The 25,058-nt window shown below is 34.4% G+C and overlaps 1 protein-coding gene across 1 annotated transcript in view; it reads left to right on the forward strand.

Annotated features, from left to right (window-relative positions):
- The window catches only part of LOC107453633 (twitchin), a gene marked incomplete in the record, with an annotated part of 247,518 nt that overhangs the window by 143,562 nt on the left and 78,898 nt on the right, over window positions 1-25,058 (forward strand). The window contains 12 exon segments of the mRNA XM_071179568.1: window positions 1,990-2,295; window positions 4,822-5,118; window positions 6,776-7,057; window positions 8,016-8,315; window positions 9,705-9,998; window positions 11,391-11,672; window positions 12,393-12,692; window positions 13,497-13,799; window positions 16,662-16,937; window positions 18,195-18,494; window positions 19,957-20,259; window positions 22,147-22,428. Coding sequence (XP_071035669.1) covers window positions 1,990-2,295; window positions 4,822-5,118; window positions 6,776-7,057; window positions 8,016-8,315; window positions 9,705-9,998; window positions 11,391-11,672; window positions 12,393-12,692; window positions 13,497-13,799; window positions 16,662-16,937; window positions 18,195-18,494; window positions 19,957-20,259; window positions 22,147-22,428 — 3,525 coding nt within the window.

Below are 25,058 nucleotides of genomic sequence, written 5' to 3' on the forward strand. Positions count from 1 at the left end.
TTCTAATATAAATAGTATAAAAACGGAAGTTACTAGTAGCTCAAGAATAGGAGCACCCATTTGTATCATGTTTTTTTAAAAGCAGTTTTCAACAATTCAAGTGGTGGTTCGTTTAACAATGACCTCTTTCCAGCATGACGTAGTTCGGGCTCAGTATCGAAAATACAAAATTTCATTGACAAAGAAAAAATATAAAACGCAAAAAAATCATGGATCAAAAAAAAATTAAAGCAACCGCAATCGTGAAAACCGCATTCTTATAAAATATTTAAAGCAGAAGAGACGACTAGAAAAATTATATATCCTTATGGCTCGCTAAACTCGTCGCTTAAATGCAGAAGTAAAGGATACTATGAAGAAATAGGCTGACTCACAAAATGTATTAAAAATGAAAGAATAATATATTTTTGTCATGGGTAATGTTAAACACAAATAGGCTCATTTTTCTGAGTCGAATACGGCATTTTTAAATTTATTAAATTCTAATACTGCACCCTATTAATAACAGCTATTCATAATAATAATTAATTCTTCGCATCTTTTTTAATCACACGTTCTAAATTCTCAAACTGAAGTCCTTTAAATGAAAATATCATAAACTTAATAAAAAAAAATTAATTATTGTTTTTTTTGTCGTATGAAGCGAAGTAGAACAACGCCAGGTTCTGACTTAATTGACTACCAACAAATTGAATAGGACGATATCGTTATACAAAGCGATAATTATTGTGAATTTTATACATTTTATTTGAGTAACAAAAATATTAACACCCATTAGATTAACAGGAAAAACAACGCCTTTTGACAATGCATCGCATCCTACCTATTCATCTAGGGTGTTGAAAAAGATGCCATCTTATGGTCCTTGTAGAACATGAGAGGTTGCTAACACATAATGGGAAGATTCCCTAAACGTACATAAATTATATATGTGAGCACACACTTTTATAATTTAACATCAGTTAAATCTCAGGTTTAAAAAAGTTAAATAAAACTACGCAAAAGTCCGTTTATAAAATTGACTCATTATACGCATCCAATAAATGTAAAGGCTCATTTATTGGGATGTTATACTATATTTCAGTTCTTGTACTGAGCCATTAAATATAAATTATATTTCTTTCTTTTAAAACCCATTGCTTATTGTTGTTTTCGATTGGTGTGTTCCTTTAACTTAAAAAAAGTTTGTGACAATTGTAATTTCTTTCATTTTGGCGAAATACTCTTAAAAATAAAATTCACTCATAATTAATAATAGAGCAAAAATTTACAGTTCAATGATCGATTTTTTACTAATGAAAGGTGCCATTGAGATAATTAGCACATCATTTTTTCTCTTTTTAAATGTAACCACACGTTGTACAAAACATTGTAATAACACATTCACCATGAATACCCATAATATCCTATGTAAGAGACACTGAGTTTATTACATAGTGTCTTGGCTTTTGACTGTACCATTTTAAATATATACAGTGCATTGCCAAATTATGAGACGCATTTTAAGATTCTATGAAAGATCTTAACTATCAGGTGATATCTATACAGTTTTATTGTTTTTACGAGACTTTGATCTTGCTTACGTTCGCGTATCAGTGGGTTAACATTGTAATGCAATACGTCAAAAATAAAAGCAAATAGCAGGCATATGAAAAATCCCCCGAATAAAAACCCATTACTTGTATGTTTAACTATAAAAATATTGTATATAAACACTCGCAAAACATGCCATTATTAAAAAACTACAGTGCGTCTATCAAATGGGTCCAATATAATAAATGTTCTATATTTATGTAATCTATCGTCTAATGTATCGAATTTATATAATACACCGTCTCATTGAATCCATTGATACACAAACGTAATCAAGTAGAAACCTGTCTCGCATAAACAATAAAGCTGTACAGAATTGATTGAGATTTTACATAGAATCTGTCTAATCACTTGTGTAAATACTTGTTTGTTTAAAAAGAAATGGTGTATTTGTAGGAGCTCCATCTAAACCCAAAGGTCCCCTTGAAGTGAGCAACGTCCATGCAAAAGGTTGCAAGTTGAAGTGGCAGGCACCGGAGGATGATGGGGGCAAGCCCATCAACCATTACCAGGTAGAGAAAATGGATGCTGCATCGGGCAATTGGATACCGGTGGGCAGAGCCGAGAGTGACAAGACAGAAATGGATGTACCGGGACTCATACCCGGAAAGGAATACCAATTCAGAGTGAAGGCTGTCAACGCTGAAGGAGAATCCGAACCACTCGTTACAGATAGTTCCACTCTGGCCAAAAATCCTTTTGGTAACTTCCTTTTCAATCACTATACCTATATTTTATTGAAAACTCTCAAATATCAACCTTACACACACACACGCATATATATATATATACATAAAAATTCAGTTAGAATTGAAATTTACTTTTTAATGAAAAAATATGTCATTTTGCCAGGTACAAATCAAATTTACCAAGGGTGAAGACNAGAAGTACTCAGAAAACTTTGTTTTTTAAAAATTTTCTTCATTTTTCTATTTTTTCTTTTTGTTCCTTTTACATTTATTTGTTGTACTATAAGTTAAAAATATATGTTTTAAATATTTTCGCCATAAGTTTGCTAGATTACAAAATAAGAAAATAGAAGCGTAAATAGAGGGATCCCTTATGGTGGGTTCTTACTGCAGTACTGAAGAGCGTTTGATTTGTTAGTTACATTGAATTGGTCTTGAAATGGATGTGCGCAAGGCAATAATATTATACTGGATAATTTAAAGCTTGCAATGAATACGGTTGAGCGGCGATGGATCAGGGGATAGAGCGTTCCCCTTTCAAAGAGGTGAACCCGGTTCGAATCCCGGCAATGGCGGGTCGATACGAATTCCGTATCCGGCTTGCACCGACCCCAGTGCTGACGTGAAATATCGTGAGTTGTAGACGGATCATGGGTTACAGTTCCCTTGCCGTACAGCTAACGATAGGAGGTTCTCGTGGTCTTCTTTTCCATGTAGCGCAAATGCGGTTAGTTCCACCAGGATGGCGAATTTCTCCCAATACTTGATCCAGCCCTTGTCTTCTGGAGTGGGTTCAAAATGACGTGACTACGGAGTAGAATATTAGTAGTCGTAAGCTCAAAAATTGGGTCGGCTGTTCAATGACGGTTATGAAATAAAATGAATAAGGTTGATATTAAATTATGCCATTTCAATGATTTTAGAAATTTAGCATTTATTTAAAAAATCATGATTTGCTCGCTTTGCTCAGATTTCTAGCCATGGTATTGTCCCTATTTTATTTGCACATGGTAAAAATATAAGTTTATTTTACAAAGAAGCGTTTAGTAAATTTATGAATAATAATAACATACAATTATTATAACGATTTTTACAGTGATATTTCAAATAATTGATTGCTTTAACTCCCTGAGGGCTAGTTTTTTTTCCGAACTTTTAGGTGGTAGCTTTCCTGTTTCAAAAGATAGCTATTCAATGGGTGAGTAGCAGGAAAATATTATCCGGGGGCTTAACGTTTGGAGGGTTAAATCTGGGTAGACATTTTTTTACTTCTAAAGTGTTCAAACTGTGCACTAGGAATGAATTATTTTTTAGAATAAATCAATAATTTACAAAAGTCAATGGTTAGATAAATTCAATAATTGGAATGAGTCAATAATTTACAACGTGAATGACGGGAATTTGTTTTGTTTTGATATATGATTGGTAAGCTATTTCGTAAAAATAAAAAATAAAAATTGGAGAAGCCAGTTTCTGAGAAAAATCCATTTAACGAGATCTTAAAAAACAAATAGGTTTTTATGCTCTGAATCATGAACTATAATATCCGGTCTTAGCTATTATAAAAAGCATTGTTCTTAACGCAAATTAAAAGGCCTTAAAAGTAGAAAAACATGGAGATCTATTAAATTGTATGCAAGATGAATACACTGTACGACTCAAATCAAAATTTATGATGGTTTTTCATGGATGGACTCATCTTGATATTAAACTAAACTCAGTGGCACGACAGCCCATAGAGGTCCAAGGCCTACTGTGCCCATCTCAGTTTTCTTGTCCTTGGGCTCTGGGGTGCAGGAGTAGATGTTCCGGTCAGGTGGTCAGCCGAACGCGGAACCCCCAGTGTTTAGTTCCCAAGCATGCTTGGTACTCATTTATCGACCCACTGAAGGGATGAAAGGCTGAGTGAACCTTGCCCGGCCCGAGGATCGAACCAGGGACCTGTGGCACGACAGCGCGAAGCGCTACCGCTCAGCCACCGGGCGTTCATCTTGATATTAACCATCCATAATTCCATGATGAACCATTATATTTTTAATGGTAACCAACATAAGTAACCATCATCCCCATGTAGAAATTTGGACTGATTTATGATGGTCCAACTTAAGAATAGCTGTTTCTTTCGATGGTTTCTTCATGTTGAACCATCAGAAATTTCCATCATTGTTTCTAAGAAATCAAATGTTGGAACGATCATGAACCACCCTATGAACCACAATGTAAGGAATTTAGACTGATTTTTGATGGGCCAATCTGTCCAGCTGTCATATTCCTGAGAACCAGCAAGAATTTCCATTAAACCTTCGTGGAAATGTATAGTTGGGACCATCATGGATTGTGGGTCCATCAGAATCAAACTTCTCTTTCACCATGTATTAAAGTAATGATGAAAGTGTGTATCAAAAACCATGAATGGATAAATGTTGGATGATGGCGACCTTCCAATGATATCGAACCACCATTAATGGGACCAACATAAATCATCAAAAATATTGACTTGTGGGTAATTAAATAAATAAGTATTGTGATTTTGTTGCAGAATCGGCAGGAGCTCCCGGAACCCCTGAAATCGTTGATTGGGATGAGACGATGGTTGACCTGAAGTGGCATCCACCCAAGAATGATGGAGGAGCCCCCATCACCGGTTACATCATCGAGAAGAAAGAGAGGTTTGCAGCTGCCTGGGATGTGTGCACCGAAACACACGGACCCGAGGGTAAAGTCACGGGTCTCGTGAAAGGTCACCAATACGAATTCAGGGTGAAGGCTGTCAATAAAGCGGGTGAAGGACAACCCAGTGAACCCACCAGACCACATCTTGCAAAAGCCCGAAACCGTAAGCCTCTTCAATCATTTCTTCATAATCGATTGTCGATGATCATGTCACATTGCTCTTCAACACTATAATCATTTTTTTTATAAAAATTTCATTTTTAGAAATTCATTTGGTTATCATTGAATAGAAAGTAACATTTACAAAATCAAAAGAGTTTTTAATAGTAAAAGAGAAATACTGTAAGTATGAACCTTCTGGTGAGGCAAACCCATTCAATAATGACTGTTTTAAAATACAATCTGACATAGAAATGAAAAGTAAAAATAATTTGAAAATGATAGACAGAGATTAAAAATAGACAAAAGAGCAAAAACCATTCATGAATTTGTTTATTTTATTTTAATTTGTATATGCTTATGCCTTTTTATTTCCTTATTTATTTAATATGTTATCGTTAGAAAATTATAAAGCTCTTTTAAAAATATTTTTTTTTTTATGAAAAAAAGAATTTTATTTTACCAGGAATTTCTTTTCAATAATTTCACTAAAGTAAACAAACTATTAAATAAATAATGGATAATGGATTGTATCTGAATATAGGGAAATATTTAAAAAATCGTTCCTTTTTTTTTCAAAAATAAGTCCTAATTTTCTGATCCAAGGAAGAACAAGCATCTTATCTTTTGAAGACAACTTCCTTAGACATTATGGATGCTAAAAAATACAAAAATGAAATTTAAAAAAAAACATGTTAAATGCCACCAGAACATGTATAATATTTTTTTTGCATAAGAATTTAAATATTTAAACAATTTAGATATTTAAAGAAGTTAATCATAAAGTTAAAATTTTATTTATAAATTTAAAATAATATTATCGTTTGCTTTCAAAAACTATAAAAAATTGCGTTTTATAGATTTTTGAACAAAATTTTAAAATGAACTTAAGTAACTAAACTGTTATAAACCTAGTTTTTAGCACACGTAAGTATGTTACGCTGGAGTAAGTTAAAATAACATAAAAATAAATTGTCCTACTTGTCTTAGTTTTATAGTTTAATTCCTAAAATAAGACGTTTTAGAGCAAACGATGTTTTGCATCTCGTTATAGACAGACATATCGATTGCATTTTTTGCTGGTTATTCAAAATTTTATTCAGAAAAATTAGTCATGACTAATGAGTTTATTCATCAATCATTATTCAAAATTTTTTATACATTTGCATAATGAATGATGAATAATGACTAAATTTTCATATGAATAATCATTCTGAATAAATTTAGTCATGAATAAAATTTTCGTGAATGATGCCCATCACTGACTACAAAAGCATACATTTGGTGACGTGGACCAGTCGTGCAACCACGCAATTTTCTTTATTAAATTTATCCGACACAGTGAATATAAAATAATTAAATATTTAAATGTGAGCCATAAACTAATTTTTTTTTTGTTCAAATAAATTAGAAATGATCACCGATGTTATTTTTAAAATACGTGACAAACTGAATCGTTTATAGTAAAATTTATTACAATGACTAACTCTTAACCCATCCAAATATTCCATTTCGTTCATCCCTATTGAATGAATGAATTAATATTTGAAAAAAAAAACTGTATTAATCCAGTGTCATTCATTACAAGTTTAAAAAAATGTCTTTTGAGTGTTCAGAGTTGTTGGAGGTTTTAAAATGAATTATTGTTCTCTTTTTTTCAGTGGCTCCAAAGATAAACAGGACTAATCTACAGGATATAACAATTAAATCTGGCCACACCATCAAACTGGACGTTGAGGTGGAAGGGGAGCCCGCCCCCACCATCACCTGGAACCACGGAGAGAAGGCCGTCGAACCTGATGACGTCATTCAATACCATAATGAAGATTACGCGACACACCTGAAATTCACGGGCATCACTCGAAGATATACGGGAAAATATGTGATCAGGGCAGTTAACAAAAATGGTCGAGATGAAGCCGTTATCAATATCAATGTCCTGTGTGAGTGTTTTCTTTCTCTTGAATCACTAGATGACTGAAGCAAAAAACAAATAAAGAAACGTGCGTAAAGTGATTTAACTAATAGGAATAGAGGACAGTTTGAAAAAGTGATTAAATGAAGGTAGGTAGATGAAGAATAGTATTGAAAGATTTTCATTCAATACTGCTCTTTATCTATCAAGCTAGATTTCTGGGGATCTTTCCACATTTAAAAAAAAAGTAATAAAACATATTTAGAAAGGGGCGCAGCCTTTTTACTTTTTCGTTTTCAATGTAAATGTGGGTCTCATAGTAAGGTGATCACCGAAGCCATAACGTAATAAACTCTGCTTTGCTCATGAAGAAACCTATTCACAAACTTCTAAAACAGTTTTTTTTTTATATTTAGAGCAAATATGATGATGAAGCAAATAGTTGCGTTTAGACTTAGGCCGGATTAAATTAGCTACATCCTAAAATGAAAAGTGATTCATTGAGTTAATGATCATTTTAGTTGTTTATCTCCCCAACGTTTGGGAATATAAATTCTAATTTAATATTTTATATTTAACCATCTATGGAGAAGCTCTGAAAATAGCGCCGTGGCAGATTCCCTACTAAATGGCTCAACGACATCGAAAATGATTTGAAAACCCTAAAGATTGGAAATTGGAAGGGAGTTGCCATGGATAGGAGGCGCTGGCGTTTGTCAGCTACTGAAGCAGGCAAGGCATGCAAGGGGTTGTTGCTCTGACAAAGACGAAGAAAAATTTTATATTTTGCACCCTGACTTTTTCCGTTTTATTATCTCGTGCTCCCTATTGGTTAAACCACTTTACATCTTTTCCATCGTTTTTCATGGACGTTTAGAAAGGTTCTTGTATAGAGAACTGTAATAAGTTCCTTTTTGTGCTTTATTTTTTGTTTCAGTCTACATAATGCGAAGTATATCATCCTTTTAATGTCGCTTGTTTTGCAGCGAAACCGGCCAAACCGGAAGGTCCTATGGAAATTACGGATGTCCACGCCAAAGGTTGTAAGTTGCAGTGGCAACCTCCGAAAGATGACGGTGGAACTCCCCTTCAAGGTTATCAGGTTGAAAAAATGGACGTGCTCACGGGTCGATGGAGTCCAGTGGGTAAAGTGGACAGCCCGTCTATTGAAGTGAAGGGTCTTGATCAGGGTAAAAAATACCATTTCCGGGTGAAGGCTATAAACAACGAAGGGGAATCTGACCCACTCGAGACAGACAGAACCACACTCGCCAAAAATCCGTTTGGTAAGTTTTATTATTCTTTTTATTTTTTTATTCCATATGGCTGAAAGTTTCGAGGACCTTAAAACTCCCCTGCCTAGTTGCCACTCAAGGAGAAGAACAGAAAATTCGTAATCAATTATCAGAACCGTTTTGTTGTGATATAACACACCACTTTTTCATGAAATTTTTCTTTTGTAAGGAAATAGATTTTTAGTTGGTTTTCATATTCAGATGGACGAAAACAAATTCACTTTTAAACGATTTACACCACAGGATATTAATTCCTCGGTCGTTGTTCAAGTTCAAACTAATTATTATTTTATTGTTGAATTGATGAAGAAGATAGCCCTCAATAATGGCATAATTATATTTGACTTCTTTTATTTATTATGTGGCACAAAGGGCAGAATACTTGGTAAGAAAACCAATGCCATACGGAAAAAATAATGCTTATTCTAATAAGACTTAGAATGGAAACAGATGTTTAGGCAAAAATGTTTTCTCCTGAAAACACACTTTATCTACTGATTCACAGAATCACAGAAAACTGTTTATTTTCCCCGCCCAGTCATTAATAATATTTTTCTCTTCTGAAGAAAATAAATGCATGTCTAACGGTGAAGATAAAGTACATTTTTAAGGACTTAAATTTCACATCTTAGAAAAAATCTTTACATAGGTTTTCAATGAAAAATATATATTCTGCCCCTTATCTTATATTATCCATTCATAAATAGAAGCTACATTATGTTCCTTTTACAAAGTTTATTTCTAACTTGTTATCTTGCTGATTGCTTTATGTATTAACTGGTCCTTTTCTTGTTATATGGAGCCTAATGTACCCAATAAAATCTATCTTAAGAGTACTGAAAAGATACAAAAGTCTTATTTCGTTAGTGAAAATTTTTATATTTATACAATACATTCTACAAGATTTGTTTTTTCTTTTGGAAAAAAAAATTTAAATTAATCATTTTTGGAAATTTGGAGTTAATCAAAACAATAAAACAAACAAGCTCATTAATCAATTTAATCATTATTAATTGTTTTAGGCTGCTCTTTTAAATGAATACTTTCTAGTATTATGTTTATAAAAAGAGGGGAAAAAAATTTTGAAAAAAATTAAGCGAAACTAAAAAGATTTTAAGCATTTTTTTATGGTATTTTAGATAAGATGTAGTGAGATATAGGTGGTCAAAAAATTCCCAAAGAAAAAAAAATTGCCGTTAAAATTATGTAGCTAGAAACCCCTTCAGGAATGTGATATTAGATAAACGTGATTCTCTGTTAACAACTAACGTTATGCGGCTCAAGATCACTGAGGCAATTCTCACTCCCTTCTTCCCCTGCTCTGGGTTTGAAGGGGTCAAAAATGTTCTCACTTTTAGTTCTTTCTTTGAATTTCTGCAGAAAAGCCCGGATGTCCGGGTGAACCGGAGATTGTTGATTACGATAAGGACTTTGTGGAACTGAAATGGGATAAACCGAGCAAAGACGGGAACGCTCCCATCACGGGGTACATCATCGAGAAGAAGGGACCCGGAGGAGAATGGACAAAAGCTGCTGAAACGATGGGCCCAGGAGGAAAAGTCACGGGTCTTGTTCCTGGTGAGAAGTATGAATTCAGGGTCAGAGCCGTCAACAAAGCTGGACCCGGGGACCCCAGCGAAGCCACCCTTCCACACCTCGCTAAGCCTAAATTCTGTAAGTACTTCTTATTCTGTGTCACTAACAATTTCATTTAGCAGTAAGCGTTATACATACAGTCAGACCTCTATTTAACGAAGACGCTACATCCCTATGTAGTTCGTTATACGGAAAGTTTGTTAAATAAAAAATCATCTTTTAAAAGACTTAAACAACTCAAAACAAGTTTTAAATTCATAAACACTAGGCATATTTAAAATAGCATTGGATACACCTTTATCTTTTAAAGTAGTATTTGGTTATTTATTCTATTAATCTTAGCCATAAAAGAAATCTGCATGAAAAGTGAGAATAGAGCAAAACATTATCCAGTGTTACACTATCATGCTACATACATTTTCAACAAGAAAAAAAAGTTTAATGGCCACTCATAAAATCCGTTCATTCGGATTGAGTTTCTTTCGCGTTTGAAATACAAACAAAAAGGGACCTTACTGCTTTCTATAAAATAACTTTCAGAGATAGCAGTTAAACATAATACAGCATTATGCAGATTCCAATTCTGTAATTCTGAATTACAGCATAATTCAGAGATAGCAGTTACTTATAGCAGTGGCTTCGAATATATATATATATATATATATATATATACAGTGGAGCATCGTTTATACGACGCCGAAGGGACCACCGAAAAACGTCGTATAAACGATAACGTCGTATAATCGATTTTTACTTCTAAAACTGAAACTAACTCTGTTTTAAGTTAATTTTAATGTTTAACGTGTTGATTTACATAAATTTCTAAATTAGACAAAGCAAAACAAACAAATAACCAAAGAAGAAANTTAAAAGTGGTATTTAAATAGATGCTCCTAGAAACATTAGAATTCCAAGTAACTAGTTTATTAATATTAAAATTAAAATCATTTCTTTTATCGTATAAATCAACAAAGCAGATATTTTCAACTTTCATAATACCCAAATCCAAAAAATTGAAATTAATATTATCATCATGATTACGAAGTAAGATTAATTCCTCAGGGTATATATCACTCAATAAAACAGTAAAATCTTGGAAATTAAAGATAATTAAGTCATCAATATAAGTTCATTTATAAGTTCATATACAAGTTCATTTTGAACTTATATATATATAAGTTTAAATACTGTAACAATTTCTTTTGTTTCATAAATTTTAAGGTTTTTGTTTTCAAAAACCTGATAGAGAAAGCAATCTTTATTAGCGAGTTTTATTTCGCTTCTATTGCACATATGTCATTAGCCTATGTTACTTCACTTATGTCATAAACTTAATGCATATACAAAATGGAAAAAAACAAACAAAAAAAACTCTTGAAAATATTTAAAAATGAAATAAATGGATAATATTTTTTAAAAAAATTAATTCGTCCATCACTTTCAAATGTTGATTTTGTTGTTTTTATCTAGTGAAGCCACGAATTGATCGAGCCAATTTAAGGAACATGGCTATAAAAATTGGTCAGACTGTTAACTTAGACGTGAATGTGATCGGAGAGCCACCCCCACAAGTGACGTGGAAGTTGAATGACGTAGAAGTGCAGACGTCAGACACGATACGCATAGACAACGCTGATTATAACACAAAGTTCTACTTGTTGAGGGCGACGAGGAAAGAGAGTGGATTATACACCATCGTTGCCACCAATAAAGTCGGAACAGACGAAGCACAAGTTGAGATCTTTGTTCTAGGTATTCCATTGTTTTGCTTATCTTTTTACAAACAAATTCCCCAAAACTTAACTGGTTTCTTAGAGTAATTTTAGAACACATTCAAAGAACCTTGCTTCAAAGATGAAGGTTGATAGTGTTGAGAACACTCGCCCCACATTGGTGACCCGGACGTGATGTGAACACGCCTACCATGACAGAAGCACCCACTTCGATGGATTTCCCCGTTGAACAGTAGACTTGCTACTTGTGATTGCAGCAATATCCACCTTTATATTAATTAATATTTTTTATAGCGCATTAGTTTATATACTATTTGTAATCTTTTTGCTCCTTCTGACATTTTTTTAAAAATTTTTATCATACTTTTTGTTCCTTTTCCACGATCGACTAAAAAATTTTATATTATCTCTGTAAAGCGTATTTGGAAAGCATAGTTTCTTTTATGAACTTAATACAATTTTTTCTTCTTGTTTATATTTTAATTAAACGTTAAAGGAAGTTTAATTTCAATGATACTTTTTATTCGGTTTTAAATACAGAATTCGCCTGATTTTATTCTGAACTTAAGATATGCTCTGTTTCTTTCCCCCTTTAAAGCAAGAAACCTTTACAAAAGTGCAGTGATTATTAGAATCCATATTTCTAACAGTTATGAATTTGATTCCGTTACTTTTAATTATGCAGAGACTCATGAAGGCTAATAAGAATATATTTTGTATTGAACCGTTTATATTTCAGGCAAGCCAAGCAAGCCCAAAGGACCCCTCGATGTTTCTGACGTCCACAAAGAGGGTTGCACATTGAAGTGGAGTGAACCAGAAGACGATGGTGGTTCACCCATCGAATATTATGAAGTGGAGAAAATGGATGAGGATACGGGTGTTTGGGTACCGGCTGGTAAATCACAGACTCCCAAATGCGATCTCACCAATCTTCAACCCGGAAAGAAATACAAATTCCGTGTTCGGGCTGTCAACAAGGAAGGGGATTCTGAAGAACTGGAAACGGAAGACTCTACATTAGCCAAAAATCCATTTGGTAAATATCTTTCGACACATTTCTGTTAACGAAGAGACATTTTGTTTTTAAAAATTTGAGAGTAAACTGAAATAAATTTTAGAGGAAAAAAGGAGATCATTCATTTAGAAAGAAAACAAGTCAGATAAAAAAAAAAGTCGATTTCTACTTAGATCCACAAAGAAAAATTACATTTGTAGTTGACTTTTTTTTTTAAATAATTACAATTTTCTTCTCTCATATAAAACTGAAATAGATGAGTTAAATTTAATGAATTAATTAATTGTTGAAAACGCTGTATTAATATTGATTGTCATCCTCTACAAGTTGAAGTTGATTCTATGAATAAAAAGATTGAAAATGTAATATAGAGAGAGAGAGTGTGTAAACTGATTGTAGGAATTTTTAAAAAAAAAAAAAAAAACGTTTTTTCGTTAGTTAAATTTTATGAAAGTAAATTTAAAATATGTTAAATTTTTATTATGTTTAGCTTTATTATTTCTGTCGGTATCAGTTTTGTGCATGTTTCTGTTCAGTTCAGATGTATTGATTCGTATTTTTTCCAAGTAACTTTTGATATTAATAAGATAAATAGTGATGAGATTTATAAAACAACGAGGGGATGATTTAAATGTAAAATTTGATTTGATCATTGCAAAGAAAATAGATTTGAAATAGAATAGGAAAAAACCCATTCATAAACGTCTATTAGTGAATAATACAAGTTAACATGAATTACGTTTACAAAATGTCAATCCACCCATCGAATTCATTTTTATTATAACGTATTCCTTTAAAAATGTTTTTGTATTTTTTTAAAATTAGATGAGCCCTCTAAACCAGGACGACCTGAGCCAACCGACTGGGATGTGGACCACGTCGATCTGCAGTGGTCACCTCCCTCGAGTGACGGTGGATCTCCCATCTCAAAGTATATAGTGGAAAAGAAGAAGAAGGGATGCCACAAGTGGCAGAAGGCGAAAGAGATCCCCGGTGACAAAACGAACGCGACTGTCGGGGATCTGGAGGAAGGTGAAGAGTATGAGTTCCGAGTGATCGCGGTCAACAAGGGTGGACTGAGCGAACCCAGTGAAGGATCGAGACCCGTGATTGCAAAACCCAAAAACTGTGAGTTATATCTTAAAAATACTACTTTTTTTTAAATCTGTTATTCACTGTCTGTCCAAAACTATCTGTTTAAGATGGAGGCATAATTGTGTGGAGGTGTTTCTAGTGGTTCGGCTTGGGTCCGTCAGTTCCTGTGATTGGAACTCTGAGATGTATGAGGACTCTCTGGTCAAGGCTACACTCCAAACTCTATGACAATATTTCGACCCACTTCTCTTCCAGCTGAATAACTGATGCTCCATTCACGCATGGAAACTTACACAGACGTGGTTTATTTTATTATCCGTCGATGAACAGCCGACCCAATTTTATGGGTTTACGACCACTCATGTTCGTAGCCTGGTCATTTTGAACCCAATCCAGAAGACAAGGGAACTTTTGGATCAAGTATAGGGAGACATGGACATTTGTGGAGGAATTTTTGATATCGCGCTTGCGTGAAATGGAGAGGAAGACCACGAGAACCTCCCACGGTTAGCCTGACGGCAAGGAGGATTCTAACCCGTGATCCGTCTACCATAGAGGATATTTCACGTCAGCACTGTGGTCGGTGCGAGCTGGATTCGTATCGACCCGCCGTCGGTGGGATTCGAACCCGGTTCACTTCATTGAAAGGCGAACGCTCTATCCCCTGAGCTCAACAGACGCGGTTTGTCTGTGTTCAGAAACTGAACTGACTTTCCCAGAGCCTCCATCCCATAGAATACATTTGTGACGAATGAGAGCTCCGATAACGTATCCAGCCAAATCCTCGCTGCAAGTTGTGATAGAAATCCTATCAAAAACTGGTGGAAAGATTTCCCAGACATCGATGCAAAACGGGGGACGTCTCAACATCACATTACGACGTGCCTCAAGACGCTCCATACCCATTGAGTGTCCGGATACTTTTGGACCCAGATAGTGTATTTTGAGAGGGGAAATAGCTTCTCCCCGACAGTTATTACACAGTGAAAATAAGCCGTTCTGTAGAAAACTCCTTAAAAATCGTTCTTACTAAGCTTTCATGGATTGTTCTTCCCCCTTCAATTATTATTGAGGACAACAAAAATACATGAGTCAGCAATCAGTTTATTTGTCTTGTGTCTGTCTTTCGCTAGAAAGGAGCACGTTGTCCACAAATAAACTGCTTTGAATCTTATTAACTTATAAATGTGATTCTAAACTTTCTATTATTTTCTTCACTATATCTCTGCATTAAATGAGAAAATTAGCATTCATTGTTTTTAAGGAAGTAGGAATCAAATAATTAAGTTAAACCATGCTAGTAAAATAAAGTTATTTTAAAATGGAGTATAAAGAAAAGTAATCATATAATTTTATTTATTTATTTATTCTTTTAGTCTAAAAACTGTAAATTAATATTAAGGGGATATATGGGGTCATTTGTATGCGTAGCGTTGGAAGCGAAATTTATCAGTTCTTTTATTTATTATTCGCTCTTTCCAAGAGAAAAATAATAATTTTTGGATGAAGAACACTTTATTCACGTTAAAATATTGAAAAAGAAATTTAAAAAAATAAAATGAAGTAAAATTGTTTTTGAAATTAACCCTTGACCGGGATCGAACCCCTCGGACTACAAATTTCTTTGCGGACAAGCCCGCGGAGTTATTACTGACCATGCCACGCCTCACATGCTGTTACCACGAATATTTAGCCTAAAATATTTTCCCGCGGTTTTTCAACTTAGCCTAGTTTGACCCCATTCGCCCCCCCCCTATTTTTTCTATAAAAAATTACCTTGATACGATTGTTTAGTTTATTAAACTGTAATTTTTGGCCGAGTTTGACAAATTATGTTGATTAGTGCTGTATCTACTGGAGTTTGGTTTGAAGAATAAAGTACAAGTTGACAATTTTAATGGATGTTTAACAGATGACGAGGGTAGTACAAAAAATAGTTTTACTGGCCGTCTCACTGCAAATTTAGAAGATACTGCAGGTAATTAGGTTTGCACTACTCCCAATCAAAGATTTCCCTTTCTCGATATCTCGAAAAATTGTTGTTGGCCGTGATGCGAAAATAATAAGAGAGAAATCAGCTTTTAAGAAATAAATTATTCTTTGAGTGTAGAGCATGCAACCACCATTCATGAAATATGTTTAAAGTAAAATTTTGCAATTCATTAAAATCATTGGCGAGGCTTTTGGAAGGTTGTAAAAGGGTTTTAACTATTATATTAACTCATTTCAAGTTTTTCTCAGGAATTGAGGGTTATTTAGTAACATATTTTTCCCTTTGGCAATGCAAGAAAATGTGAACAAATCTATAAGTATGGTTTGTCTAAAGTAAGAGCTCCCCTAGTCTTTCGTCTTCACCTGTGGCGGTGACTATGGTAACGAGGTATAACTATTTCAAGTAGGAGTATGAGGTCACTGTTAAGGACAGGCATTGGATCGGGTCGGCTAAAGAACGTGAATCTTTTTCTTTGGTCACTTGTGTTAGCCCGAGTGAAGAGAAGCTACCCTTCCTGAAATACGCTATTCTTGTTTCTTCAGTAGCAGATGGCCTCAAACTTAGTGGCCGGGGGAGTTTTTACCGTTGACAAACTATATACCGATTTTTTTCAACCATCAAGCAAATGAAATATGATTCTCGTGTATTTTTAAAACTTCAATGTAGTTTTAAAAACATGTATTATTTGTAGAGGTCAGCCAGGGAGGCCCCACTATTTTTTGACTAACTCCATGATTGTGGTCAATATGTAATTGAAAGCCTTCACTGATGAGGAAATGTTGTTTTCAATATTCCTATCACTTTTCTATAAAATCAAAAGTGATTCTCCCTTTTAAAATAGTGTATGCGAAAACACAAATCACTTAAGTGGACGCACAACTAATGATCTCTTCTTTTATTAGTGGCCCCTCAAATCGACCGAAAGAATCTGAAGGCTCTAACGGTGAGGAGTGGTCACGCAGTCATATTGGAGATCGGCGTGAAAGGTGAGCCGACCCCCACCATTCAATGGACAGTGGGTGGTAAACCACTCGGGGAAAGAATTCAAATCGAGACTGCAGCGAATGAGACAAAATTCATGATTAAGAAAGCATTAAGGAAAGACACGAACAAGTACACCATCACAGCAAAGAACATAAACGGCACAGATGAAGCCGTTCTTGAGTTGACAGTAATAGGTAAGCAATATATAAAGATATTAAAGATAGTTTTCCCTGATTCATTCATAAAGTGTTTTTATGTAATCAATTCTTTTCCCTTTCTTTGTATAATTTATAAATGTTACCACCTCTTCCGGTAGTACAATAATTCTAGTGAGTAGGATATTTTCTTCTCCATTTCAATAGTTGAGGCATCATGTTTTTGTAAATTGGAGAGATACTCCTTCACTTGTTCACGTCACGCACACAGCTGTTGTCATATCACTTCCATGTACGCTCACATCACCTCTTAAAATCGATCTGTCAGTAGTGTGTATCTGACTTTTTAAAAATTTTTTTTTTTATTCTTAATCGTCGTTGAACAGCAGATCCAATTTTTGTTCTAACGTTCAGCCACGTAGCCTTGTCATTTTGAACCCAGTCCTGAAGACAAGGAAACTCCTAAAGGTATGATCTGTTATGGAAACGACTCGACAGATTGCATCAGTTACTACACGTGGAGTCTTCGGCCGGCTGGGATCAAACCCAGTGTCCTACCTGATCAAAAGTACTGACTCATAATTCTTCTCTCTCTAATGATTAAGAAACCTTTTAACTATTTAGTCACTTTTAATAACATTATTTGACTTCCGGTGACTCAATGGTGGGAATTCGCGCTGTCGTGATTCAGTTCCTCAGTTCGATCCTCAAGTCGGTGGGGTCGGTAAAATGAGTATCAAGCATGCTCGGTAGCTCAGCGTTTAGTTGACCATTTTGCGTTGGGTCGCGTTTGTTTTAACTGCTCTTGCACCCCGAAGGCCAAGAAAATTGAGAAGCGCACAGTAGGCCCTCTATGGGCTGTAGTGAAACTGAGTTCCGTAGTAATATCATTACTTAAGTTTGTCCCGCAGTGGACTGATCGTTAAGACACGGTTCTCAGCAGATCACCTAAGTCAAGCATCAGTGGCTGCGGTTAGTGTGCGGGTGGGTGACCACTTGGATCTGTCTGCTTTGGGACCGAGGGTGTGTGGTATTGCTCCTCGTGAAACTGTTCTACCGTACAGTAAAGTGCTCGACTTCGCGTGCAGGTCGTTGGGCTGCTGAAGAGGGGGTGCCATCCCCTCTACAGTGGATCAAAATGGTGATGGCATGTCTTCGGATCATTCTCAGGGATGTTTCCCAGACCGTCGCCAAAAGCCCATCGTGCAGCTCTAGTGCGACGTGAATGAACTACAACATTACTTAAGTTTTTGTTAAAGGAAAAAAATCTCATTCTTGAAATTCTGACCCCCACAGGTAAACCAAGCAAACCTAAAGGTCCTCTGAAGGTATCTGATGTCCACGCAGAGGGTTGCAAGCTGGCTTGGGATCCACCGGAAGATGATGGAGGAGAACCCATCCAACAGTATGTGGTCGAAAAGATGGACACCGAAACAGGACGATGGTTGCCGGTCGCCACAACGAAGGAACCGAGCGCAGAAATTGAAGGCCTCATTCCCGGAAAGGATTACAAATTCCGAGTGAAGGCTGTCAATCCAGAGGGGGATTCAGAGGCTCTTGAAACAGAAAAATCAACCACTGCTAAAAATCCATTTGGTAAGCATAAATAAACATTACTACATATACTTTTGATTAAGAATGGTATTTGAATAGATACATTGAAATTCCAAGTAAATAGTTTATTTATATTGAAACTAAAACGTATGCAAATCATACAAAGCAGATATTTTCATATTTTTTGATACCTAAATCCAAAAAAAATTAAATTAGTAGTATCCTCATGATATCACAGAAAGATTAATTGCTCGGGGTAAATATTATTTAATACAATTGTAAAATCTTGGAATTTAAAGCTATTTAAATCATCAGTAAATCTAAAAACTAATTTATTATTAGGAGTGTAATTTTTTTCATAATGGTGCAAGACTAAGTTATTAGCTGAAAGAGATGAAAAATGAGTTCCTTGCTGTATTCCATCTATTTTATCAGTGGTATTCCACTGTAAGCATAATTATTAAAAAGGCAAAATATAATTAGAATAGTGCTTTCATATAATATAACAAACAATAGTGTGAGGAGTTCCAAAAAAAGCGAAAAATTAAGAATGAAACAATAAAACATTAATAAGCGAAAATTCAAGAAAAATGCAAAGTGGAATCCAAGTAAAATGTGGAATAAAAGCGCAAACAGGGAAGGTGTTCGATGTTTTTTCATATTTTTTTTAAATATTTAAGAGTGTCTAGTATTTCGAGATCATTCACTCAAAAATGAATATAAATAGGAGTTCTTCCTAATCGTTTAGTATCGTGGAGAATAAAATGTTCATATGCTGAAATGAAATTGTTTTTCATGATAAATGAAACAAAATCATTAAAATCAAACTTATTGTGTTCGTACGGTTATGATTTATTTGTAAAGGTTCTTTTTACACCAAAAATAAATGAACTTAAATTCTTATAAATTTCTATAAGTTAAAATGATACGCGAACTTTAATACTTATTTACATATTTCTCTGTGTCGGGGATCAAAAACAGTAAAAAATAAACTTAATTGCAAATAATCAAAATTAATTGAGCTTAACGGTGCTGTTTAAGAACTAAAAAAGAGCATAAGTAAATGAGTCATTATGTTAAAAAGTTAAAATCAGTCTTCACGTGACAAAATTAATGGGGAAATTTATGTCACATTTCATTGGGAACAAAATTTTGATATACCGTCATTTTCTATAGAATAATATTTACTGTAAAATCAATCATTGTAATTAAATAAGTATTACTGTAAAAATTATGCTATAAAATTTTATTACGAAAAAAGAATGCATTCTTAGGTGAAAAAGATTTTATGACTACAGGACTAGGGGAGACAAAACCGTAACTGTTTGCTGTGAATTTTTACAGTTAGAATGAGAAACTCATTTACAGAATGGGAAAATTTTATTTTAAGGGGAAAAAAATATTTTCGTAAAACAAGGATCATTTATTAAGTCGTTAAATTTTTGTCTTATGAGCTTTGATATTATTTGTATTCAGATTTTTAAAATGTATTGTCTGTGTGTAGATGAACCGGGCCAGCCGGGTAAGCCGACCGCTAAGGACTGGGATCAGCATCATGTGGACCTGCAATGGACTGCACCACTGAGTGACGGTGGTTCTCCCATAACGAGTTACGTCATTGAAAAGAAAGACAAGTACAGCAGCAAGTGGCAGAGGGCTGTAGAGATTATAGGGGATTCATGCGAGGCTAGAATTCCGGATTTAATAGAAGGAATGGAATATAATTTTAGGGTGAGAGCTGTAAACAAAGCGGGTCCAGGTGAAGCCAGCATTGCAAGCGATCCTGTTACAGCTAAGATTCGATACTGTAAGTTCACTCATTTCTTAAAATATAGACAATGTATTGGAAACAATTTATTTATTTTGTTTTATGGACCGTTTTTTAGTCCAGTAGAAATCCTAAGATGACTGGTGGGTTTCACTTTTTTATTGTTTTATTTTTCCTAATTTAAATCTCTAAAACTAGCTAGAGCTAAAAAAATTTGTAATGCTAAGTAGAAAAGAAAAAGAATGAAATAGTACTTTTTTTTATCTAAAGAGGGAAGAAAAAAACGGATGGATATTTGGAATGATATCATATCTTTTTGACAATAGAAATTTCTTTAAAATTGAATTCTTTTTAATAAATTAAGAGTGATGGGATTCGAGAAATGTTTAAAGCTAATGTTAAAAACTTTAAATGCTTAAAACTTTTCTCTCAACCTTAAAGAAGACTCCCTTATAAACCAATTGGGTTAAAAGTATTCGCGAAAATATTTCTAGAGACTCTTAGCGGGGCAGCGAAGATCGCGTCTGATACTTTTTTTCAAAATTCCGAGTGATTGAATGAAAAATTGAGTAGTTCAAAAAGATAAAAATTATTTCAATTTTTGTAGTTTATAGTGTTATTAAAACTACGCGGGGAATATATCTGAGATTTAAAAAAAGCTTAATTTTTTTTAAATAAAAATTTTCGAAGTCTCATTTTTCACCTGTTATTAACGAAACTTATTTTTAAAATCCCAAAAATTTATTTTAAAAAAATGCATATTTTGAAAAATAAGATTGTCATATAATCTGCCTTCATCAAAAAAATGTATAATTTTAATGCCTGAAATGAACTTTAGTACTTCTGTAAATTAATACAAAGTTTTTATAACCATCGTTGAACAACCGACTCAACTTTAGGTTTACGATAACCAATCTTCAACTCCATAGTCTTACAATTTTGAACCCAATCCAGAAAACAAGGGACATCCTCGATCAAGTATTGGGAGAAATATGTCTCCCTGGAGGACTTTTTGATGGAACAAACCACCATTTGTGTTACAAGGAGAGGGAAACCATGAAAACCACACGCGGTTAGCTTGACGGCAAAGAACCTCATGATCCGTCTACCATTGAGAATATTTTACGTCAGCACTGTCGTCGGAATTTGAATCAACCAGCCATACCTGGGATTCGAACCCGGTTCTCCTCATTGAAAGGCAAGCACTCTATCCCCTGAACCCCCATGACTCTAATAATGCAAAGTTTTACAAAACAAACTGCTCTTCATTCTGTCTAAGGCGAGAAAATATTTAATGAGCTCTTTTGAGGGAAAGAAAGTAAAACTCTTTGCGGTGCCTTCTTTACCCTAAATGTATTCCATCAGATAGTACATTCTGTGTCATTTTGTAAATCTTTTTTTATTTTGCTTCTTAAGTAAAGGTTAAATATCTAGAAGTCAATATTTAGATTGTAAATTTGTCTTAAAAATTTAATTTATTATTTTTCTCTTTGTAGCTTCATATTTTCTAAAAATAAATAAAAATATAAAATAAATTTTTATGAAATTTAAAAAAAAAGATCTTCTCTGCAACGGTTATGCTTAATTAATAATTCCTTTGTTTTCTGTTATGCGTACCATCCTGACTTTATTAGAAGAATTGGATTTCTGTGTAGGAGATATAATTTGTCTAAAGTAAGAACTCCCCTGACCAACTGTCTGGATCAGTGACTGATCTAACTATTTCAAGTAGGATCACTCTTTGGTTCTGATTTAGAGAATAAGGTATAATGAAGAATGGGTATAATAGCTAGAATGGGTATAATAGCTAGAGGTATAATAGCTAGTATAATAGCTAGAATGAAGAGAAGCTTCCCTGAAATGAGCGTTTACAAACCTAAGGAGGGGAAATTGAAATTAAAATAATTGTATTTCATTTCATTTCAGTGTGTCCAAAGATTGACAGAAATACGATAAAGGATGTGACGATTCACGCGAGTCAGAGTGTGAAGCTTGACGTGAAGATGATTGGAGAACCTCCACCCAAAAAGATTTGGATGTTGGGTAATATTGTGATGAAAGATGGGGGAAAGATTAATATTGAAAACGAACCCTACCGCACCAAACTCTGTTTCATTAACTGTGATAAAAGGGATTCCGGAACTTATAAGATCAAAGCAGAAAACAGTGTCGGAAGTGACGAAGCGACCATTCAACTCACTGTGTTAGGTGAGTATATTTAACAATTTATTAATAAACATTTAAATTAATTTAGAAGATCTTAACGCAACACTAGCTGATGAGGAAGTGAAACTTCACGAACGGGAAATTCCCGATTCGTTTGTGCATGTGTGATACATGATAGTTTGCTCGTCTCCTCTAAAAATGGCAATTTCAAAATAAAGTCTCTTAAGCCTCTGTGATCTTCTCGGTTGAGAAATTGAATATGGAGTACTTCTTGTCAAAAGTTGGAGAGGGTTGGTGAGTTTTCTGTGATAATTTAACTAGTATTTTTAGATATCTCCACCGGGATCAGTGGATGCAGGGGAAATATCAGCGGTGCCGAGTTTCACTGCTAAACTGCGAACTGTCTTATCCGAGTTCTGGTCTTCAGCTGGTGCTTCTATAAAATGGACCTTGCGCATCAACTGAGCTACATCACTGTTCCATCGAGTGAATAAAAGCCACTTTAGTAAAAGATACGATCTGGGAAAGTATACGTGCTATTCTTAATCCAGCCCTTCTAGTTCTCTTCGGTCATATTGGGAGCCTATTTTGCTAGATATATCTAGCAGATTTCTGCACGGAGAGTGTATGTATGTAGCGCTCTACTAAATGGTTTGGAAGGGCCTTGCTTCGTAAAAACGTTTGGAACTTTTGAAAAGAGAATTGCGTGTCGGAAACTGTAGGCAGTCCATATCCAGTGTCGGGTACTGTCCTGCACGGCTGTTTTGCATCTTGAATGGGCGTCAACAATGAGTAGAAATATCCGTTCAAATAGAGGTCCGACGAAATCAATCTGCACTCCATGAATTGTCCTACCTGTATCAGTCATCACGAATAAAAGCTATTGAATCACTCTTCCAACCTTAACCCGAGTCAGTTTCGATTTGATACGAAGGATTGATTTTTCACATTTATTCATTATAATTCACCCAATCGTCGCAAGTGTGCGTGCTGTTCCTCGACTTTGGAATTTAGAAGCAAACACTCTTATATTTAACGAGCACCATTTATTAATAATGAACAGCACTTAATTTAGAATATGGAAGATGCGTCTTAACGCAATACCACAGCTGGTGAAACTACCCGAGCAAGAAGAGATTCGGTTGCGCATGCGTGAAACGACAGTTCGTACCCATAGCCTTGAACGGCTAAGTATATCACAGTGAGCCTACAAAAAAGCGATCTCTTTCTATTAGTTATGAATGCTGTAGTCAGTACTATCGTCGAAAATTCACTTAATTCTGTGACGCAGGCAGATTATTATTGTAAAAATGTAGCTTCATTTAACACATATCAAAAATAATTTGAAATTTTTACGATCTGCACAAAAAAATTCGTTTTTTGAACTTAATTTCAATTTCATACAATCATACTTTAAATTTGGCCAAAACAGATTGAATAAAAAAAAGGAAAAAACAGATGCAGAGTATTTTATAATAGTTTTAAAATAAACTCTGTGAAGGAAGATTATTGTGTCTTCAAATGATTCTCTTACTTTAAAGGCAGAAGAGAACCAGGAAAAAAATGTGTGACTTTCAAGGAAAAGAATTAATAGTTCTGTCTCGGTCCCTGCCCAAACTATAAGATTTGATGTAAAATCTTAATTATCAGTTGATACTATGCAGCATTATTGTTTGGACGCCACTGAAACTTTGTTTATGTTCATTTGATTAACATTCTAATGCCATACCTGAAAAATAAATACAAATGGGAAGTAGAAAAATCTCATTACATCTAAAAGTATTGCCTATAACCTCGTGCAAAACATGTCATTGTATGAAAACTACAGAGCGTCGAATATTTTGATCTGATTATTATAATATACTAATATAATACCTGATGTAGTAAATATTCCGTATTTGTATAATACATCGTCTCATTTATTTAAATGCTGAATTTATATTACCTATCGTGTCATTCAACCCATTGATCACACTACCGTAAGCAAGTGCAAACCGGTTTCAGTCGCGTGAAAACAATAAATATCACCTGATAATCAAGATTTTACATAGAATCCTATAGTGCGTCTCATAATTTGGCCTGTAGGTCAGTGTGAGTCAACCAATCGGCAGACTTCATTGCACCCTTTATTAGAAATATGCCCTCTCCTGTTACCATAGCTGCTTTTTAGTCTGTAGGTATTCTCATCAAAGCCACACTGAAAGTTTTTTTTATCGGTATTAATTTTTTAGAGTGTTCCTTATTTTTCATAAAGAAGGTGAAATCTTTTCCTTTATATTTACATATTTTCAGGAGTTTCAAGCTTATCTCTATTTCTTGTTATCCTCAGATTTAAAAAAAAAAAAAAAACGAGTTGTCTAAATAATAACCCAAATGAATAACATAAGATGTGTTTGTATTATTACAGATCGCCCGGCTTAACAGAATAATCACCCAAATGAATAACATAAGATGTGTTTGTATTATTACAGATCGCCCGGCTTAACAGAATAATCACCCAAATGAATAACATAAGATGTGTTTGTATTATTACAGATCGCCCGGCTTAACAGAATAATCACCCAAATGAATAACATAAGATGTGTTTGTATTATTACAGATCGCCCGGCTTAACAGAATAATCACCCAAATGAATAACATAAGATGTGTTTGTATTATTACAGATCGCCCGG

The sequence above is a fragment of the Parasteatoda tepidariorum genome, chromosome 1 (assembly GCF_043381705.1).
Source record: "Parasteatoda tepidariorum isolate YZ-2023 chromosome 1, CAS_Ptep_4.0, whole genome shotgun sequence".
Lineage (NCBI taxonomy): Eukaryota > Metazoa > Arthropoda > Arachnida > Araneae > Theridiidae > Parasteatoda > Parasteatoda tepidariorum.